Below are 14,691 nucleotides of genomic sequence, written 5' to 3' on the forward strand. Positions count from 1 at the left end.
CACTTGTTTCTGGTCTATACACCTTGCATAATTGTATTTCTTGCCAATTAACCAGCCACTACTCCTAGCCTACCACAGAACTTTTAGTTTTATGGTAACGTCTAAGGCTCTTGAAGTGTTCAGTTCATTCCCTAATGTTCTGAACAGAGAAGAAGTGCTGAATAGCTCGTTTCTGCAATTATTTCACAATGTTATACCGTACTTCTGATACTATCACTGATGGTATGATTTGGTGGTCAATAACAATGCAATCCATAGGAAATATGACATAAGAGACAACTGCTCTCTGCTTGGATTATATATAATATAGAATGGTGTTGTCATGTCAAGAAGTATTTGTTGTGTTTTTATTAAAAACCAAATAAAAAGATTAAGACATCTTTGAAGTAGGCAGGGCACATCCTGAAAAGCAATTAAATAATATTACATTTTATTATGGAAAAGTGCACATATTATCCACTCAGTGAAATATTTACTTGCTACTCAACTTAAGTGATTTTTTGGTTTTGTTTTATTAATTGTACATGTATTTTGTACATTTTTGTCAGGTTGCTTATATGACTTTGTTGAGTGATATCACTTACTGAGGCGGGATCACTGTGCAACTCAGTTCTCTCACTTCTAAAAAAATATGGACTCACAAGGAGGCAAACAAAACTAAAGAAAAGGGACCAGGCCTTGGGGGTGATAAAGTGATACTGATTTATGTGGCCAGTGGAATCTTTGAAATTTGGTCATGAGTTTCAAAAGGTGCTGTGAGCTACGAAAATACAGGGCGACTCATCCCTGTCAAATATTAGGCTCAAAATGAGATCTACTCAAGTTCCCCTTGAAACTGAATAGCTTTAAAACACTTTTCTTTTACACATGCTAACATCATTCAGAAGTACGGAACATAAAAGCATCAGTTTCATGTTCAGGTAGTGAGTGAAATTGGGGAATTTGGTCAACATTATATAGGAATCAATTTTCATAAAAAATCTATGGGTTGACACCCAAAAGGTTTCAATTTGTGAAGTGGTACTTTGGTCAAAGCCACTTGATGGAGGCATATAGACAGAATGTGCATCTATTACAGAAGGAAAACAGCAACATTTAACATTTGGACTAATTCTACAGTATTAAACAACTACAATGAACCACCACATGGTAAATAGTGCATCCAAGTCATATCCTTTGAAAGGTCATCAAAATAGAGCTAAATGTAACACACATTTGGGTGAGGGTTATATTTAGTCACCAACCATTTTCAGTGACGGCAAGAGTCTGAGCATCACCACTTCCACACGACACGTCTACAACCTTCAAACCCTTCAATCCAGTTACCAGCATCGGATTAGTCTGGTCTTCACTTGAGCCTGTAAAAATAAAAGGCAAAGACTGATAATTATTTAGAAAATCAGCACTGCCCTTCTTAAACAACATTCTAGCATAAAGTGCAAATTAAAAAAAGAAGAGGGCAGTTTTGCACAAAAATATAAGAAATTTGTTTCAATCAATCAATCAGAGTACTTGTAAAGAGCGCTACTTACCCCTGAGGGTCTCAAGGGGGGTTGCCGCTACTGCTCGAAGAGCCAGGTCTTGAGAAGTCTTCTGAAGGAGAGGAGGTCTTGGGTCTGCCGTAGGTGGGTAGGGAGGGTGTTCCAGGTCTTGGCATCGAGGTAGGAGAAGGATCTGCCGCCGGAGGTGGTTCGTTGGATACGGGGGACAGCGGCGAGGGAGAGGCTGGCAGAGCGGAGATGGCGGGTGGGGGTGTAGAAGCAGAGTCTGCTGTTCAGGTAGGCTGGTCCGGCGTTGTGGAGTTCTTTGTGTGCGTGGGTGAGGAGCTTGAAGGTGATCCTCTTGTCGATGTGGAGCCAGTGTAGGACTCTCGGGTGGGGTGTGATGTGGCTGCGGCGGGGGACGTTGACGATCAGTCAGGTGGAGGCGTTTTGGATGCGTTGTAGTCGTCGTAGGTGTTTGGCTGGGATTCCTGCGTACAGTGCGTTGCCGTAGTCCAGTCTGCTGCGGACGAGGGCCTGTGTCACCGTTCTTCTGCTTTCGGTCGAGATCCACTTGTAGATCCTGCAGAGCATGCGGAGGATGTTGTAGCAGGAGGAGGAGACGGCGTTGACCTGTTTAGACATGGAGAGAGAGGAGTGGAAGATGAATCCCAGGTTGCGTGCATGGTCGGTGGGTGTTGGTGCTGTTCCCAGTGTGGTCGGCCACCTGGAGTCATCCCAGGCTGAGGGGGTGGGTCCAAGGATGAGTACCTCCGTCTTGTCCGAGTTTAGCTTCAGACGGCTGTTGCTCATCCATTCGGCGACTGCCTTCATTCCCTCGTGGGGGTTAGTTTTAGCAGTGTGTGGGTCCTTGGTGAGGGAGAGGATGAGCTGGGTGTCATCGGCGTAGGACATGATGTTGAGGTCGTCTTGGCAGGTCACTTGTGCGAGGGGGGCCATGTAGACGTTGAACAGCGTCGGGCTGAGGGATGAGCCTTGGGGGATGCCACAGATGATGTCGGTGGCTTCGGATCGGAAGGGCGGGAGGCTGGAGGCGGATGCTCTGGGTTCTGCCGGAGAGGAAGGACGTGGTCCAGTCGAGGGCCTTCTCTTGGATTCCGGCTTCTAGGAGGCGTGTCTTTAGAGTGCGATGGCAGACCGTGTCAAAGGCGACTGACAGGTCCAGGAGGAGGAGGGCTGATGTTTCGCCATTGTCTAGTTGGCCCCTGATGTCGTCTGTGGCGGCGATGAGGGCTGTCTCCGTGCTGTGGTTTTGTCTGAACCCGGACTGGGACGGGTACAAGATGTTGTCTTTTTCCAGGTGGCGGGCCAGTTACATGTTGACGATTTTCTCGATTACCTACGCCGGGAACGGGAACAGGGGGATGGGCTGGAAGTTCTTGAGGTCCTTGGGGTCCACCTTGGGCTTCTTGAGGAGGGCGTTGATTTCTGCGTGTTTCCAGCTTTCCGGGCATGTCGCTGTTTCGAAGGAGATTTTGATGACCTTCCGTAGTTGGGGTGCGATGGTTGCGTCTGCTTTTTTGAATACGTGGTGTGAGCACGGGTCTGACGGAGATCCTGAGTGGATGGAGTTCATGACCTTGCTTGTCTCGTCGTCGTTGACGTTGGACCAGGTCAGGCGTTTGGCACTGGTAGTGTTCACAGGGGAGGTGGGGTCTGGCGTAGTGGGGGCGGTCATGGTGTTGAAGCTGTCATTGATGTCAGCGATCTTGCGGTGGAATTAGATGGCTAGTGAGTTGCACAGTTCTTGTGAGGGCGGTATGTCGTTGGTGCTGGGGTTGGAGAGTTCCTTTACGATGCTGAAGAGCTCTTTGCTGCGTGTGTGTTGTTATCCAGGCGGTCTTTGAAGGAGGATCTCTTGGCTAATCTGATGAGGTGGTGAAGTCTGTGGGTGGCGTCCTTGGGGGCTGTATGGATGTCTGGAGTCCGTTCGTGGAGCCATATCTTCTCCAGTTTCCAGCATGAGCGTTTGGAGGTCTGCAGCTAGTCGGTGAACCAGGTGGCTCTCTTGCTGGCGTGGTTGTTGGAGGGTTTCTAGAGTGCGGTGAGGGTGTTGGTGCAGTCGTCGATCCACTGTCTGAGGCTGCGGTGTCTGGGTTGGTGAGGTCAGTGGGTGGGTTTTGGGCGAGGGCGATGATCAGCTGGTCTTTGGTGACTTTGCTCCAGCAGCGGCGAGGTAGCTGTTGGGTGCGGTGGTGCATGATTGGTTTCTTGAAGGTGAAATGGATGCAACGGTGGTCGGTCCAGTGGAGTTCAGTGGTGTGGTTGAAGGCAACGTGGGTGCCTGTGGAGAAGATGGGCGAGGTTGTCGATCAGGGTGGCGGAGTTGGAGTCATCGTTGTTGTTCTCGAGGTGAAAATTCTGGTCCCCGAGGAGGGTGTAGTCCGTGGAGGCGAGTGCGTGGGTGCTGGCGAGGTCGGCGATGGAGTCGCTGAACTGAGCCCGGGGTCCGGTGGGTCTGTAGATGAGTGTTCCTCTGAGGGTGGTGTTGGAGTCAGTGTGGATCCGGAAGTGCAGGTGTTCGGCGGTGTTGAGGGTGTCGTCTGAGTGGGTGGCGACCTTGAGGGTGGACTTGTGGACGATTGCTATTCCTCCTCCGATTCCGTTGGCTCGATCCCTGCCGGTGATCTTGTAGCCGTCCGGGATGGCTATGGCGATGTCGGGCGCCGAGGAGTCGTTCCACCAGGTCTCGGTCAGGAAGGCCACGTCTGGGGCGGAAGTGTCGAGCAGATCCCAGAGCTCGACGGCGAGTTTGCGGGCGGAGCGGGTGTTGAGTATGCAGCGGAGGTGGTTGGGTCCAGTCCTAGGAAGTTTGGTGGTTCGTCGCAGGTGAAGCTGCAGGTGTGGCAGGAGAAAGGTCCGTTTAGGGGCGGCTTGGAAGCAGGTGTGGTTTCGCCGGGCGTTGAGTTCGTAGAGGGTGCTGGCGTCGTAGCGGAGTCTGGTGTTGTGGTGTTCGCGGGGTCCAGGTGTTCTGGCGCTGGGCGCGGTCCAATCGAGGACGGGCGCAGATGGGCTCGCCTTTGGCGCGCCAGAGGCGCGCCCGCTGCGCGGCCTCCATGAGAGGGGAAGAGGGAGGGAGGAGCAGCTGGGAGGCGGGAGCAGGGTGGCCACTGGAAAGCAGGGGGGCGGGCCACAGGGACGCAGAGGCGGGAGGAGCGGGAGCGGCGGGAAAAAGGCGGGCGGCAGAGAACAGGCACGAAGCAGCTGGCGGCCGTGTGGTGGCGTGTGGAGCTACCTGCCTGCGAGCAGGGTCAGATCTACTCTTCTGTCATCCTTTGGATTCAATACACATGCATGGGAAGTGATGTGACATTTTCAAGGGTTAGCATTCCCATTATGAAGCACTGTTAACAAAGTACAATTCCACACTGGGGAAAGACTATGCTTCTTTTTTTCTCTACAGTGACATTTTTTTCACTGAAAAATTACCTTTTCCTACAACCCCACTGCCCACCTCTTGCTTGGGATTGCCTCAAGCACATTAAACTTACATGTGGTAATACTATAAAGGAATGGCCTTTGGATTGCAGTCATCATTCTAGGTATTTTCATTCAGAAAAGTATTTCTGTAAGTAAGTAGTTAATAGTTACCTGTATTCAAAACCCCTACAGATAGGACTTCAAACGTATCATCCTGCCATTTCGTTTATAAGAAATTATCTAAATTATGTTTCTTTTTTGTCAGACTGGATGGGGCAGCAATTTTGCATTTATCAGTTAGGATTAAAAAGTAATGGTTATTATGTAGAAATCTAATGCAATTACATTCAACAATGATCTTTTGAGGAGCTTGTCCCACTTTTCAAATACAAAAGGTGATGACAGTACCATGTCCAAGTCTGCCGTAGTTACCACGACCCCAGGTAAACAGTTCTCCATCTGCAGTAATGGCAGCGCTGTAAGAGCTTCCACAAGCTATGCAAACAACATGCTTCCCAGTCTGCTTTCCGGACAAAGCAGCTATCATCTTAGGTTCTTCCACTGTCCTATTTAGAGATAAAAAATAAAGAATTACTAAACATTTCATTAATTTGGGGAATTTCACATAAATAATCACACATGCCTGTGTTTTCAACGTCAGTACATAAACACACATTTCTGATTAAAAAACAAAAGCACACTCAGACTGAAAGTTATCTCGATTTCTTGGCTGGGTTATTAGTCAGGTGCTAAAGTATTATCTCAAGCATCCAACAAGCAGAAGCGGAACAGTCAAAACAACATATAAGAAAACCTTTGGTAAAGTTCCCTTTGCTTAGTTTTTGTGCGGCTCTTAACATGTTTGCATTGCAATTTTCTATAAAAACTTGATATTCCCTCCACATAAAATAAGTTGTACATTTCCTGTAAACTCAGAACAACTGACGTTTTAGGTCAACTATCAGCAACTGCCAACAACTTATGACTGCTGGTAGCTAGTGAATAAAACCTGTTAGCAATAAAATATGTCTAGCAAGCAAGGCTAGTCAACACCCAATTTGCTTTTGCAAAGAGTAATGGCACCTTAATAAAGCAGCTATCTTGGAAGGCCTATAATGACTTGTCAAAAAAATATACATTTCAAGCTACTACTAAAGCAGAACGTCTCCCTCTATAACAAAGGCATCACTACCATCATGCTACACTTCAGATTCACTGTCTTCTACAAACTGAATTATGGATAAAGATAACTAAACTAATCCAGGTTACAAATTCAAATGCAGATTGCCACAAATATATTAGAATGTCACAGCTCCATTCAATTTACAGAGGATCTCTTGCACTAATCCGCTATGTGGACTGGAATATGTAAGCTGCTGAGAAAGATCAAACTTTAGATCTTTTGCTGTTCAAGCAAGGTTTGTGTACAAAGTAGGTGACTTTCAGACTTCAAGTAAATGTACTTATTTTAGAGAAGGTAAGCACATTTTTTGTTTTATTGATAAGAGTCAATGAAGTATGCCTTTCAAAGCCAGATTACTCAAAAAAGCAATAATAAATGCTCCTAAACTCAGATCTCCACAATCCCATTATCCTAAGAGCTATGCAAAGGACAGAAGTACATACGGTGGGATCTCGGTACAAATAACTGACCCTTCATAGAGCAAGTAACTTTACTGTGCCTTTAAGATCCCCAAGGCGGACATGTCAACACAAGAGAGTATTGTAGTGGAAGCGGATAGTAGCCTTACCTGAGCTTCAAAATTAACCAAAGGTTGGCTGCCCAGGTTTAATCTCATAGGTGTGTGAAGTGATCTAGAGGCACCCACTCTGCAAATCTAAATCAAAGGGATGATTCTAAAAGGACTGCACAGCCACAGTTACCTTGCAGAATTAGTCTTAGGTTTTTAGAAACCTATTATTTGGCCTTCTGGTGTGGCTGCTTCAGGTAACCATTTTTGTTCGGTTGGGACCATCATTGAAAGCAATGGTTTAGATTTTATCATCTCCTCCCAGTGAAGTAATGTTGGAGAGCCCTTTTCACATCTAGAGTGTGAAGGGACTTTCCTGCAGGAAAGGGAATGGAGTCTAAACTTTGACTTGCATGGAAATAAATTATCACTATGTAGCAAAACCTTTGGTGGGTTTCTAAAAACAACCTTGCTCCCATAGAACAGAGCACAATGCTCATTATAATACTGGGCCTGAATCTCAGTAATCCTAGGTGAAGACGTTTTTGATTGAAAGAGGAAAGTCTTGTTTAACTCACAAGAGGACGCAGGCTTTCTGAGTGGGGAGAAACATTTATCAAAGACCCTTCAAAAATCACAATACTGGCACATAAATGTAGATTCTTTTCCCATAGGCAGCAACAGTAGCTTTGCGATTTTCTTTTATCAGAGAGAACTGTAATCCAAGGTTTACAAACTATAGATGAAAGGTCAAAAAACATCCCTTGAAGGATGTTATGGGGTTGACTGCTAAACAAACAAACAGTACTTTATTCCATTAGAATCAATTAATTATAAAAGTGAACATTAATCATTGTAAACAACAAGATTACATTTAAAATACATATAAAAATAGCATTAACAGTGCATAGAGTTTCTACAACGAATTACACATTTTTAAAAGGATCCCACAGCAGCACATAAGGACAGACCTTGCAGTGATTGTAAAAAGAAAACCGCGGGCCAGCACCAGCTAAATTGATACTTTCAAAATGGGAATAAAAAACTCTTGGCATACCTAATATACAACATGTACAGCAAAAGATAATGAAATAAGGATTGAGGGGAAACATTGCCACAAGGGCATACTAGAGGAAAACCCACTCCTATACTGCCTTAAGGTGAAGCAGAGTAAATTGCGTATAGTAACCAGTCTGAACCTTAGCAACAAAGCCCTTTTCCCAATGATTGGCTGTAGGCTTCAGATAGGACTCAAATGCAGCGTTAGTAATAATAATCCGTCTATTGATGGGCCTCAAAAGTTCAACCACATCCCTCTTCATTTGCATGTCCTAAAGGAAGGTGTATTTCAGCCAGGTCTCAGACCTATTTGTTCTGGTGGGGTTAATGAAGAGGGCAGGTCTGCCCAGTGACAAAGCAGGATTTGTTGTAAAGCAACCATGGTGTATTCATCCCCTGATCACAATTAAGGCGCTTCGTGATTACTAGCTGGTTAAATGAAGCATTGTTATTATTCCATGTCGACACCCGTAGTAGCAAAGGGGCTAGTTTGATGTAATCCTTTAGATATGTAAGGCCAGGTACCTTGTGGCAAGCGAAGTGAGGGCAACCTTGGGGTTGCAACAGACAGTAAAAGTAGTTTGCTTCAATTTGCGGGGTAGGTGCATAATCCCATACGCCAGTGTTATAGATCCCAGCAGGAACACATTGGAGACTATACATTTTGAGTAAAGGTGCAATCAATTTGCCCCCTTCCTTGGGGATTAAGTTGAAAAGTGCCCCACAGACTGACAATTTGAGGCGCATACAGGGTATGCTACGGGACCAAGTGCCTCTACTGGTGAAGACCCCCAGGAAGGGAAATATAGAGATGACTGACAATATATCAGAGTTAACATGCATAGATCTCAAATGTTCACTCTCAGCATCATAAAGCCATGACATGGCACTTAGAGTAGTTAATGCCCATATCCTTGGACAGCATAAAAGAAGAGAAGGACTCGATAGGCGCAACAGACTTCTTGGAGTGTGGACAAATAAGATGGCATCGTCGGGACAGAGTAATGTAGACACCTGAGGCTTGCCAATCAGTGATACATCCGGCCCACATTATCAAATGATCATTCAAGTTGTTAATTTAAACATTGAATAATACTGGAGCCAAGATACAGACCTTGCAGCACCCTTCTATGGCGTCCAAACAGTTCAGAGTCTACACTATGCATTAAAGCTCCAATCTGAACTACAATTTGATGTGTGGTTGCTCCAAAAAGATGTAACTAACGTGTATGCACGAAGATTCTTTATGACTGTCACTGTTGCTTCGGGGTCTTAAAGGTCCTTCTTGGGTGCATCAGCTTTTAGCAGCCAATCATCCAGTTATGAGCAAAAGAGCCTTGATCAGTTACGGCAGAATGCTGCTTCAGCCAGGCCTTTCGGTCTGAAATCTGATCCACAAGACTTTTGGAAAGTTAGGGAACTTCAACTGCTCTTTATCTTATCCACCTGTTGAAGTTGTTCTAAGATCAGGATGGAGGGAGAAGAACAAGTTACTTACTTCCGGTAAAGCTTTTTCTGATGGATACAGTATCTGCCTGTGGATTCCTCATCTCATGAATATCCCCTGCGCCAGCATTCTGCAAAAAAATGTCCTAGCTCTCCACGCCGAAGAGGTTGTCACAATGCCATGGCTCCGCACGCGGCTCAGCATGACGTCACTGGAGCCATAAGAGGACCACGTTGGCGTTTATGACGTCAGTTCCACCCGTTTTTTCTGTGCCACAGAGGCAAAATGGGCGGACCGACCATAGAGACAAAGCATACATAGCACACAGAAATCACATAAATAGAACTAGTGTAAATTGAAATAAGAAAGCAAAGAAAGCTCACATTTCAAATAAGCCCTCATATAGACAAATAGAGGTTATACATAAAGACCACATGAAATCACCAAATTTCCCAACACCTCTTTTAAAGGTATAAAAGGGTGGACAACGGGGAAGCAGGTGGGTCAGTGAGGAATCCACAGGCAGATACTGTATCCACCAGAAAAAGCGTTTCAGAAAGCAAGTAACTTGTTCTTCTGACAGATACATCTGCCTGTGGATTTCTCACCTCATGAATAGAATTCCACAGCAGTCCAAACCCCCGGAGGAGGGTGTCCACCCTTCTATACCAAAAAGTCTTGCAAAACAGAGTGCGTAAAATGGCCATCCCTCCTCACATCAGAATCTAAGCAGTAAAGCTCTGCGAAAGTGTGGAGGGCAGCCCAAGTTGCGGCTTACAGATGTCCAACACAGGAACACCATTAGATAAGGCAGAAGTAGATGATTTAGCCCTGGTGGTATGAGCTCTAATGCCTTCGGGAGGCTCCTTACCAGCCAGAGCGTAGCAGATCTTGATGCACAGGATGATCCACCTTGATAAAAGTGTGCTTGTGCACCGCCTTGCCCTTCATACGTCCAGCATAGCCCACAAAGAACTGATCATCTGTTGCAAGTCCTTTGCTCTATCCAAATAGAAAGTAATCGCCCTCTTTGGATCCAAGCAATGAAGCCTCTCCTCCGGCTTGGAAGGGTGAGGATAGAAAGTAAGGAGGGTAATTGACTGACCTAATTAAAAAAGGAGTTACCACCTTGGGTAGAAAAGCAGCCCTAATCTTGAGTACCATCCTTTCAGTATGTATGGTCAGAAAAGGAGGCTTTGAACTCAAAACCTGAAGCTCACTCACCCACCTAGCCAAAGTGATAGCCACAAGGAAGCCCGTTTTGAATGATAGCCATCTCAAAGGACAACTGTGCATGGGTTCAATCGAGGAACCCGTTCAAAAAGTTAATAGATTTAAATCCCACTGGGGCATAATAAAAGGAGTTGGAGGAAACATGTTTGTCAGTCCCTTAATGAACCTTAAGGCTATAGGAGACTTAAAAAGAGACGGCTGATCAGGCAAACAAAGAAATGCCGACAAAGCCGACAAGTATCCTTTAACAGTGGCCAAAGCACAGCCCTAATGGGCCAAGTAAAGCGAAAAATAAAGGACATCAGAAAGATGTGCTTTCAAGGGATCAATGGACTTCTCTCCACATCACTTAACACATTTTGACCACCAGTAGGAGTAGATCGACTTGGTGAAGTGTCGCCTGGCCGATTAAATAACGTCCACCAGGTCGGGCGGGAGAGGAAAAGAATTCAGGTTGCCCGGTTCAATCTCCAGGCATGAAGGTGCAAGCTCTGGAGGAGGGGGTGTAGAACCTGCCCCTCCGTCTGCGAGAGGAGGTCTACCCTGAGAGGGAGACAGAGCGGAGGGTGCGACGAGAGGTGAAAAAGGTCTGTGTACCACACCCTTCTTGGCCAATACAGGGCAATCAATATAACTTGGGCCCGGTCTTGGCGAATGTTCCTCAGAACCTGAGGAATCAAGGGTATGGGAGAAAACGTGTAAAGGAGTTGTGCACTCCAACTCAACTGAAACGGGTCCCCCAAAGCTCCCTGCCTTGGAACTGGAGACTACAGAATGACTGGCAGTGCGCGTTCGAGAGTAGCAACCAGGTCCACCTGAGGAGTACCCCACGTCTGGAAGATGTGTTTAACTACCTCTGGATGAAGCGGAGAACTGCCGACTGAGACTGTCTGCACGCACATTCAGCACCCCGGACAGAAGATTTGCCATCAAGCAAATCCAATGGTCCTGAGCCCAGGACCAGAGCCGCAACGCCTCTCTGCAAAGACGGTATGACCCTACTCCTCCCTGTTTGTTGACGTACCACATCATGGCAGTGTTGTCCGTCAAGACATTAACCGACTGACCGCAAAGGGAAGGGAGAAATGCCTTTAGCACCAAACGAATCAAACACAGCTACAGAAGATTGATATGAAGCAATCTCTCCTCTGGAGACCAAAGACCCTTAATCCACAGATCCCCCAGATGAGCACCCCACCCTAGGGTAGAGGCATCCGTTATCACTGTGGTCACCGATGGAGGAATGTGGAAGGGCTTTCCTTGAGACAGATTGCCCTCCACGCTCCACCAAGAAAGGCCCGCTGTACCTTCTCTGGAGATCCTGACTGACTCCCTGAGATCTCTGTTGTGCAGATACCACTGCCTGCGGTGACACCACTGGAGCGCCCTCATGTGGCAGCATGCATGGTTGACCAACAGAATGCTGGAAGCTAACAGACCAAGCGGGCGTCGGACCTTCAGAACTGGAACAACGGCTCCATTATGAAACGAGGGAATCATTTCTGAATGTCGAGAATCCTTTGCGGAGGTGGGAAAGCTCAACACACAGTGGTATCCAGTACTGCCCCTATAAATAGGTTGTGCTGTGAGGGCACCAGGTGAGACTTGGGTACATTTATCGAAAAACCCAATTTGTACAACAGCTGTGTTGTTACCTGCAGATGAGGACGCACCATCTGTGGACACTCTACCTTCAGAAGCCATTCGTCCAGGTAGGGGAAAACCGGGATACCCGACCTCCTGAGATGGGCAGCGACCCCTGCCAACACCTTGGTGAAGACTTGAGGTGCAGTAGTAAGACCAAATGGAAGGACCGCAAACTGGTAGTACTGCGAACCAACCCTAAATCGGAATTTCCTTCCTGTGTGACTTCAGAATTGGGATGTGAAAATACGCATCCTGTAAGTCGATGGACACCATCCAGTCCGCTCATTGCAGCGCCTGAAGAACCTGCACTAGTGTGAGCATCTTGAATCTCTCCTGCTTGAGAAACAGATTCAAGATTCTGAGGTCCAGGATAGGACTTAACCTGCCATCCTTCTTGGCGGGAATCACAACATACCAGGAATAGCATCCCTGCTCCGGAACCACCTCTATCGCACCTTTTTGTAACAGGGCAAGAACTTCCTTCTGAAGGAGAAGTAAATGATCCTCCGTGCAAAACCCTTGGCAAGGAGGAGGGAATTCCTTGAAGGGAAGAATGTACCCATTTTCTACCAGATCTAAAACCCAAAGGTCCAAAGTGATCAATTTCCAGTCCTGTAGAAAATGGGTAAGCCTACCTCACACAGGACTCACAAGATCCAGGATGGCGGATAAAGGGCTGCTTTCCTGCATTATCAGAAGGTGTTGTGGAGGTAGAGGTGGAGGAGAAAGAAGGCCGACGCCCCGCTCCACAAAGGCGACCCCTGCCTTTACCCCTATACCTCTTGTACAAGGGATTTTGTTGCTGTTGCTGTTGTTGTAGCTGTCTGAAACCTGGAAAGAAAGACTTGCCACGGTAACGTTTATACCCATAACCTCTTGTCTGAGTCTACAGACCCAAATACATTTCCGTTGCCTTACTGTCCTTAAATCTTTGCAGGGCAGAGTCCACCTTATCTCCAAAAAGTCTACACTCATCAAATGGCAAATCAAGAAGAGCAGCCTGCACATCAGAAGAGAACCCAGAAGATCTCAACAAAGCATGTCTCCTTGTTGCAATGGATGAACCCATCCCCCTGGCAACAGAATCCGCCATATCCAGGCCAGACTGGATGACTTGGCGAGCTGCAGCTTGAGAGTCCGCCAACACCTCACTCAGATTCCCCCTGTCCTCGTCAGCCAACTTAGGAAGAAGCAGTTTAGCGGAGTCCATTAAGGCATGAATATATCTGTCCACGGGACAAGCAGCGTTGGTAGATTTAAGTGCCATGCTAGCTGAAGAAAAGACCTTCTTCGCAGACTGTTCCAACTTCTTGGAATCCCTGTCGGCCGGAGCCTGCGAAAAAGCCCCTGTAGATTGCTTCGAGCAAGAAGCCTGCACCACCATACTCTCAGGAGAGGGGTGAGAAGAAAGGAACACAGAATCTCCAGGAGCAGCTCTATATCTTCTTGAAACTGACCTTGAAACTGCAGGAACTGAAAGTTGGTTGCAGGAGCCGAAAGAGGGTTGCAGGAGCCGAAAGAGTGTTGCGCCACACATCGAGGATTTGCTTAGTCAGTGCATCATTAAAGGGTAAAAGTGGTTCAATCACCAAAGAAGGAGAATGAAGCACTTCCGTGACTAGATTAGGCTTATACTCTGCCATAGGAAGCTGCAAATCCAAAAGTTCACACTCCTTCGAGGGGGAAGTCTTTTGAGAAGCAAAGTCCCACTCTGGAGAAGTGTCAAGTCCACTTGCCTCAAACCAGTCTTCAAACACATCTTCTGTGTCGTACACATCTCCTTCCTCTCGCTCTTCAGCCTGGTATTGACCCTCCTCCAATAATCTCTGCGCTTCTCTTCTCGAGCGCATCTTCGGCTGCGGCGTCGGAGGCGCCACACGCAGCATCAATGGCTCCGGGAGCGGCGTCGATGGAGGATCCAATGTAGTAACCGGCGCCGATCGAATCCGAGAAGCTTCACGGGATGGAGCTGGGGACTGACCATATGGAGTCGACATCCTCGGAGACGAAAATGCCACAACGGCGTCGCCGGCAAGAAAGGCACAAAGGGGGCCTGCGGATATTGGTGAGGCACACCCAAATAAACCGCCAAAGGAACCATGGGACCCGAAGGTGCACCAGAGGGGTACGATGCTCTGGCGAACACGCCATACATTGCATTCAGAAAATGCAATGGATCCGAACCCGGCGCCGGAAACGTAGGGTATGGAGCTGGTTCGAGATCACAATGAGGTACCTCTGGAGTCGGAGCCACTGAAGCCACTGGTGGAGCTGCCGAGCCGAAGGGACCTCTGTACCAGCCAGATTCAACACACCTGCTGGAGTCAGTGAGAATCTCGGCGTCTATGTCAGCTCCGGAGTCCCTTTATATGATGGAGAATGGACCGGAGTCACCCGAGATACTGAAGGTGAAGGAGAGAAAGTCCCTTTCTCGACGTCGCAGGAGAAGGCGACCTCAACACCACAACCTTCGGCGACCAGCGCCAAGAAGCATGTCTCCTCTTCTTCTTATGCTTCCTCTTGGAGTCATGCGACGTCGAAGACTTGGACTTTGACCTTTTTCGACCCCTCTTTTCTTTTCTTGCCTTGGCCATATACAGCTGGGCTTCTCGTTCCTTCAGAGCCTTTGGATTCATCTTCCTGCAGGCAGAACAGCCCTCTATGTCGTGGTCAGACGACAAACAGCAAAGAC

At 47.3% G+C, this 14,691-nt stretch overlaps 1 protein-coding gene across 5 annotated transcripts in view; it reads right to left on the minus strand.

The window, feature by feature from the left end:
- HERC2 (HECT and RLD domain containing E3 ubiquitin protein ligase 2) overlaps positions 1-14,691 on the minus strand; it is a 1,676,463-nt gene that overhangs the window by 1,448,760 nt on the left and 213,012 nt on the right. For all 5 annotated transcript variants that reach the window (XM_086934186.1, XM_086934185.1, XM_086934187.1 and 2 more), the window contains exons 13-14: positions 5,331-5,488; positions 1,245-1,358 (exon numbers count right to left, since the gene is read on the minus strand). In XM_086934186.1, coding sequence (XP_086790312.1) covers positions 1,245-1,358; positions 5,331-5,488 — 272 coding nt within the window. The remainder of the gene's footprint in view (positions 1-1,244; positions 1,359-5,330; positions 5,489-14,691) is intronic.

This window comes from Lissotriton vulgaris, chromosome 8 (assembly GCF_964263255.1).
Source record: "Lissotriton vulgaris chromosome 8, aLisVul1.2, whole genome shotgun sequence".
Taxonomy (NCBI): Eukaryota; Metazoa; Chordata; class Amphibia; order Caudata; family Salamandridae; genus Lissotriton; species Lissotriton vulgaris.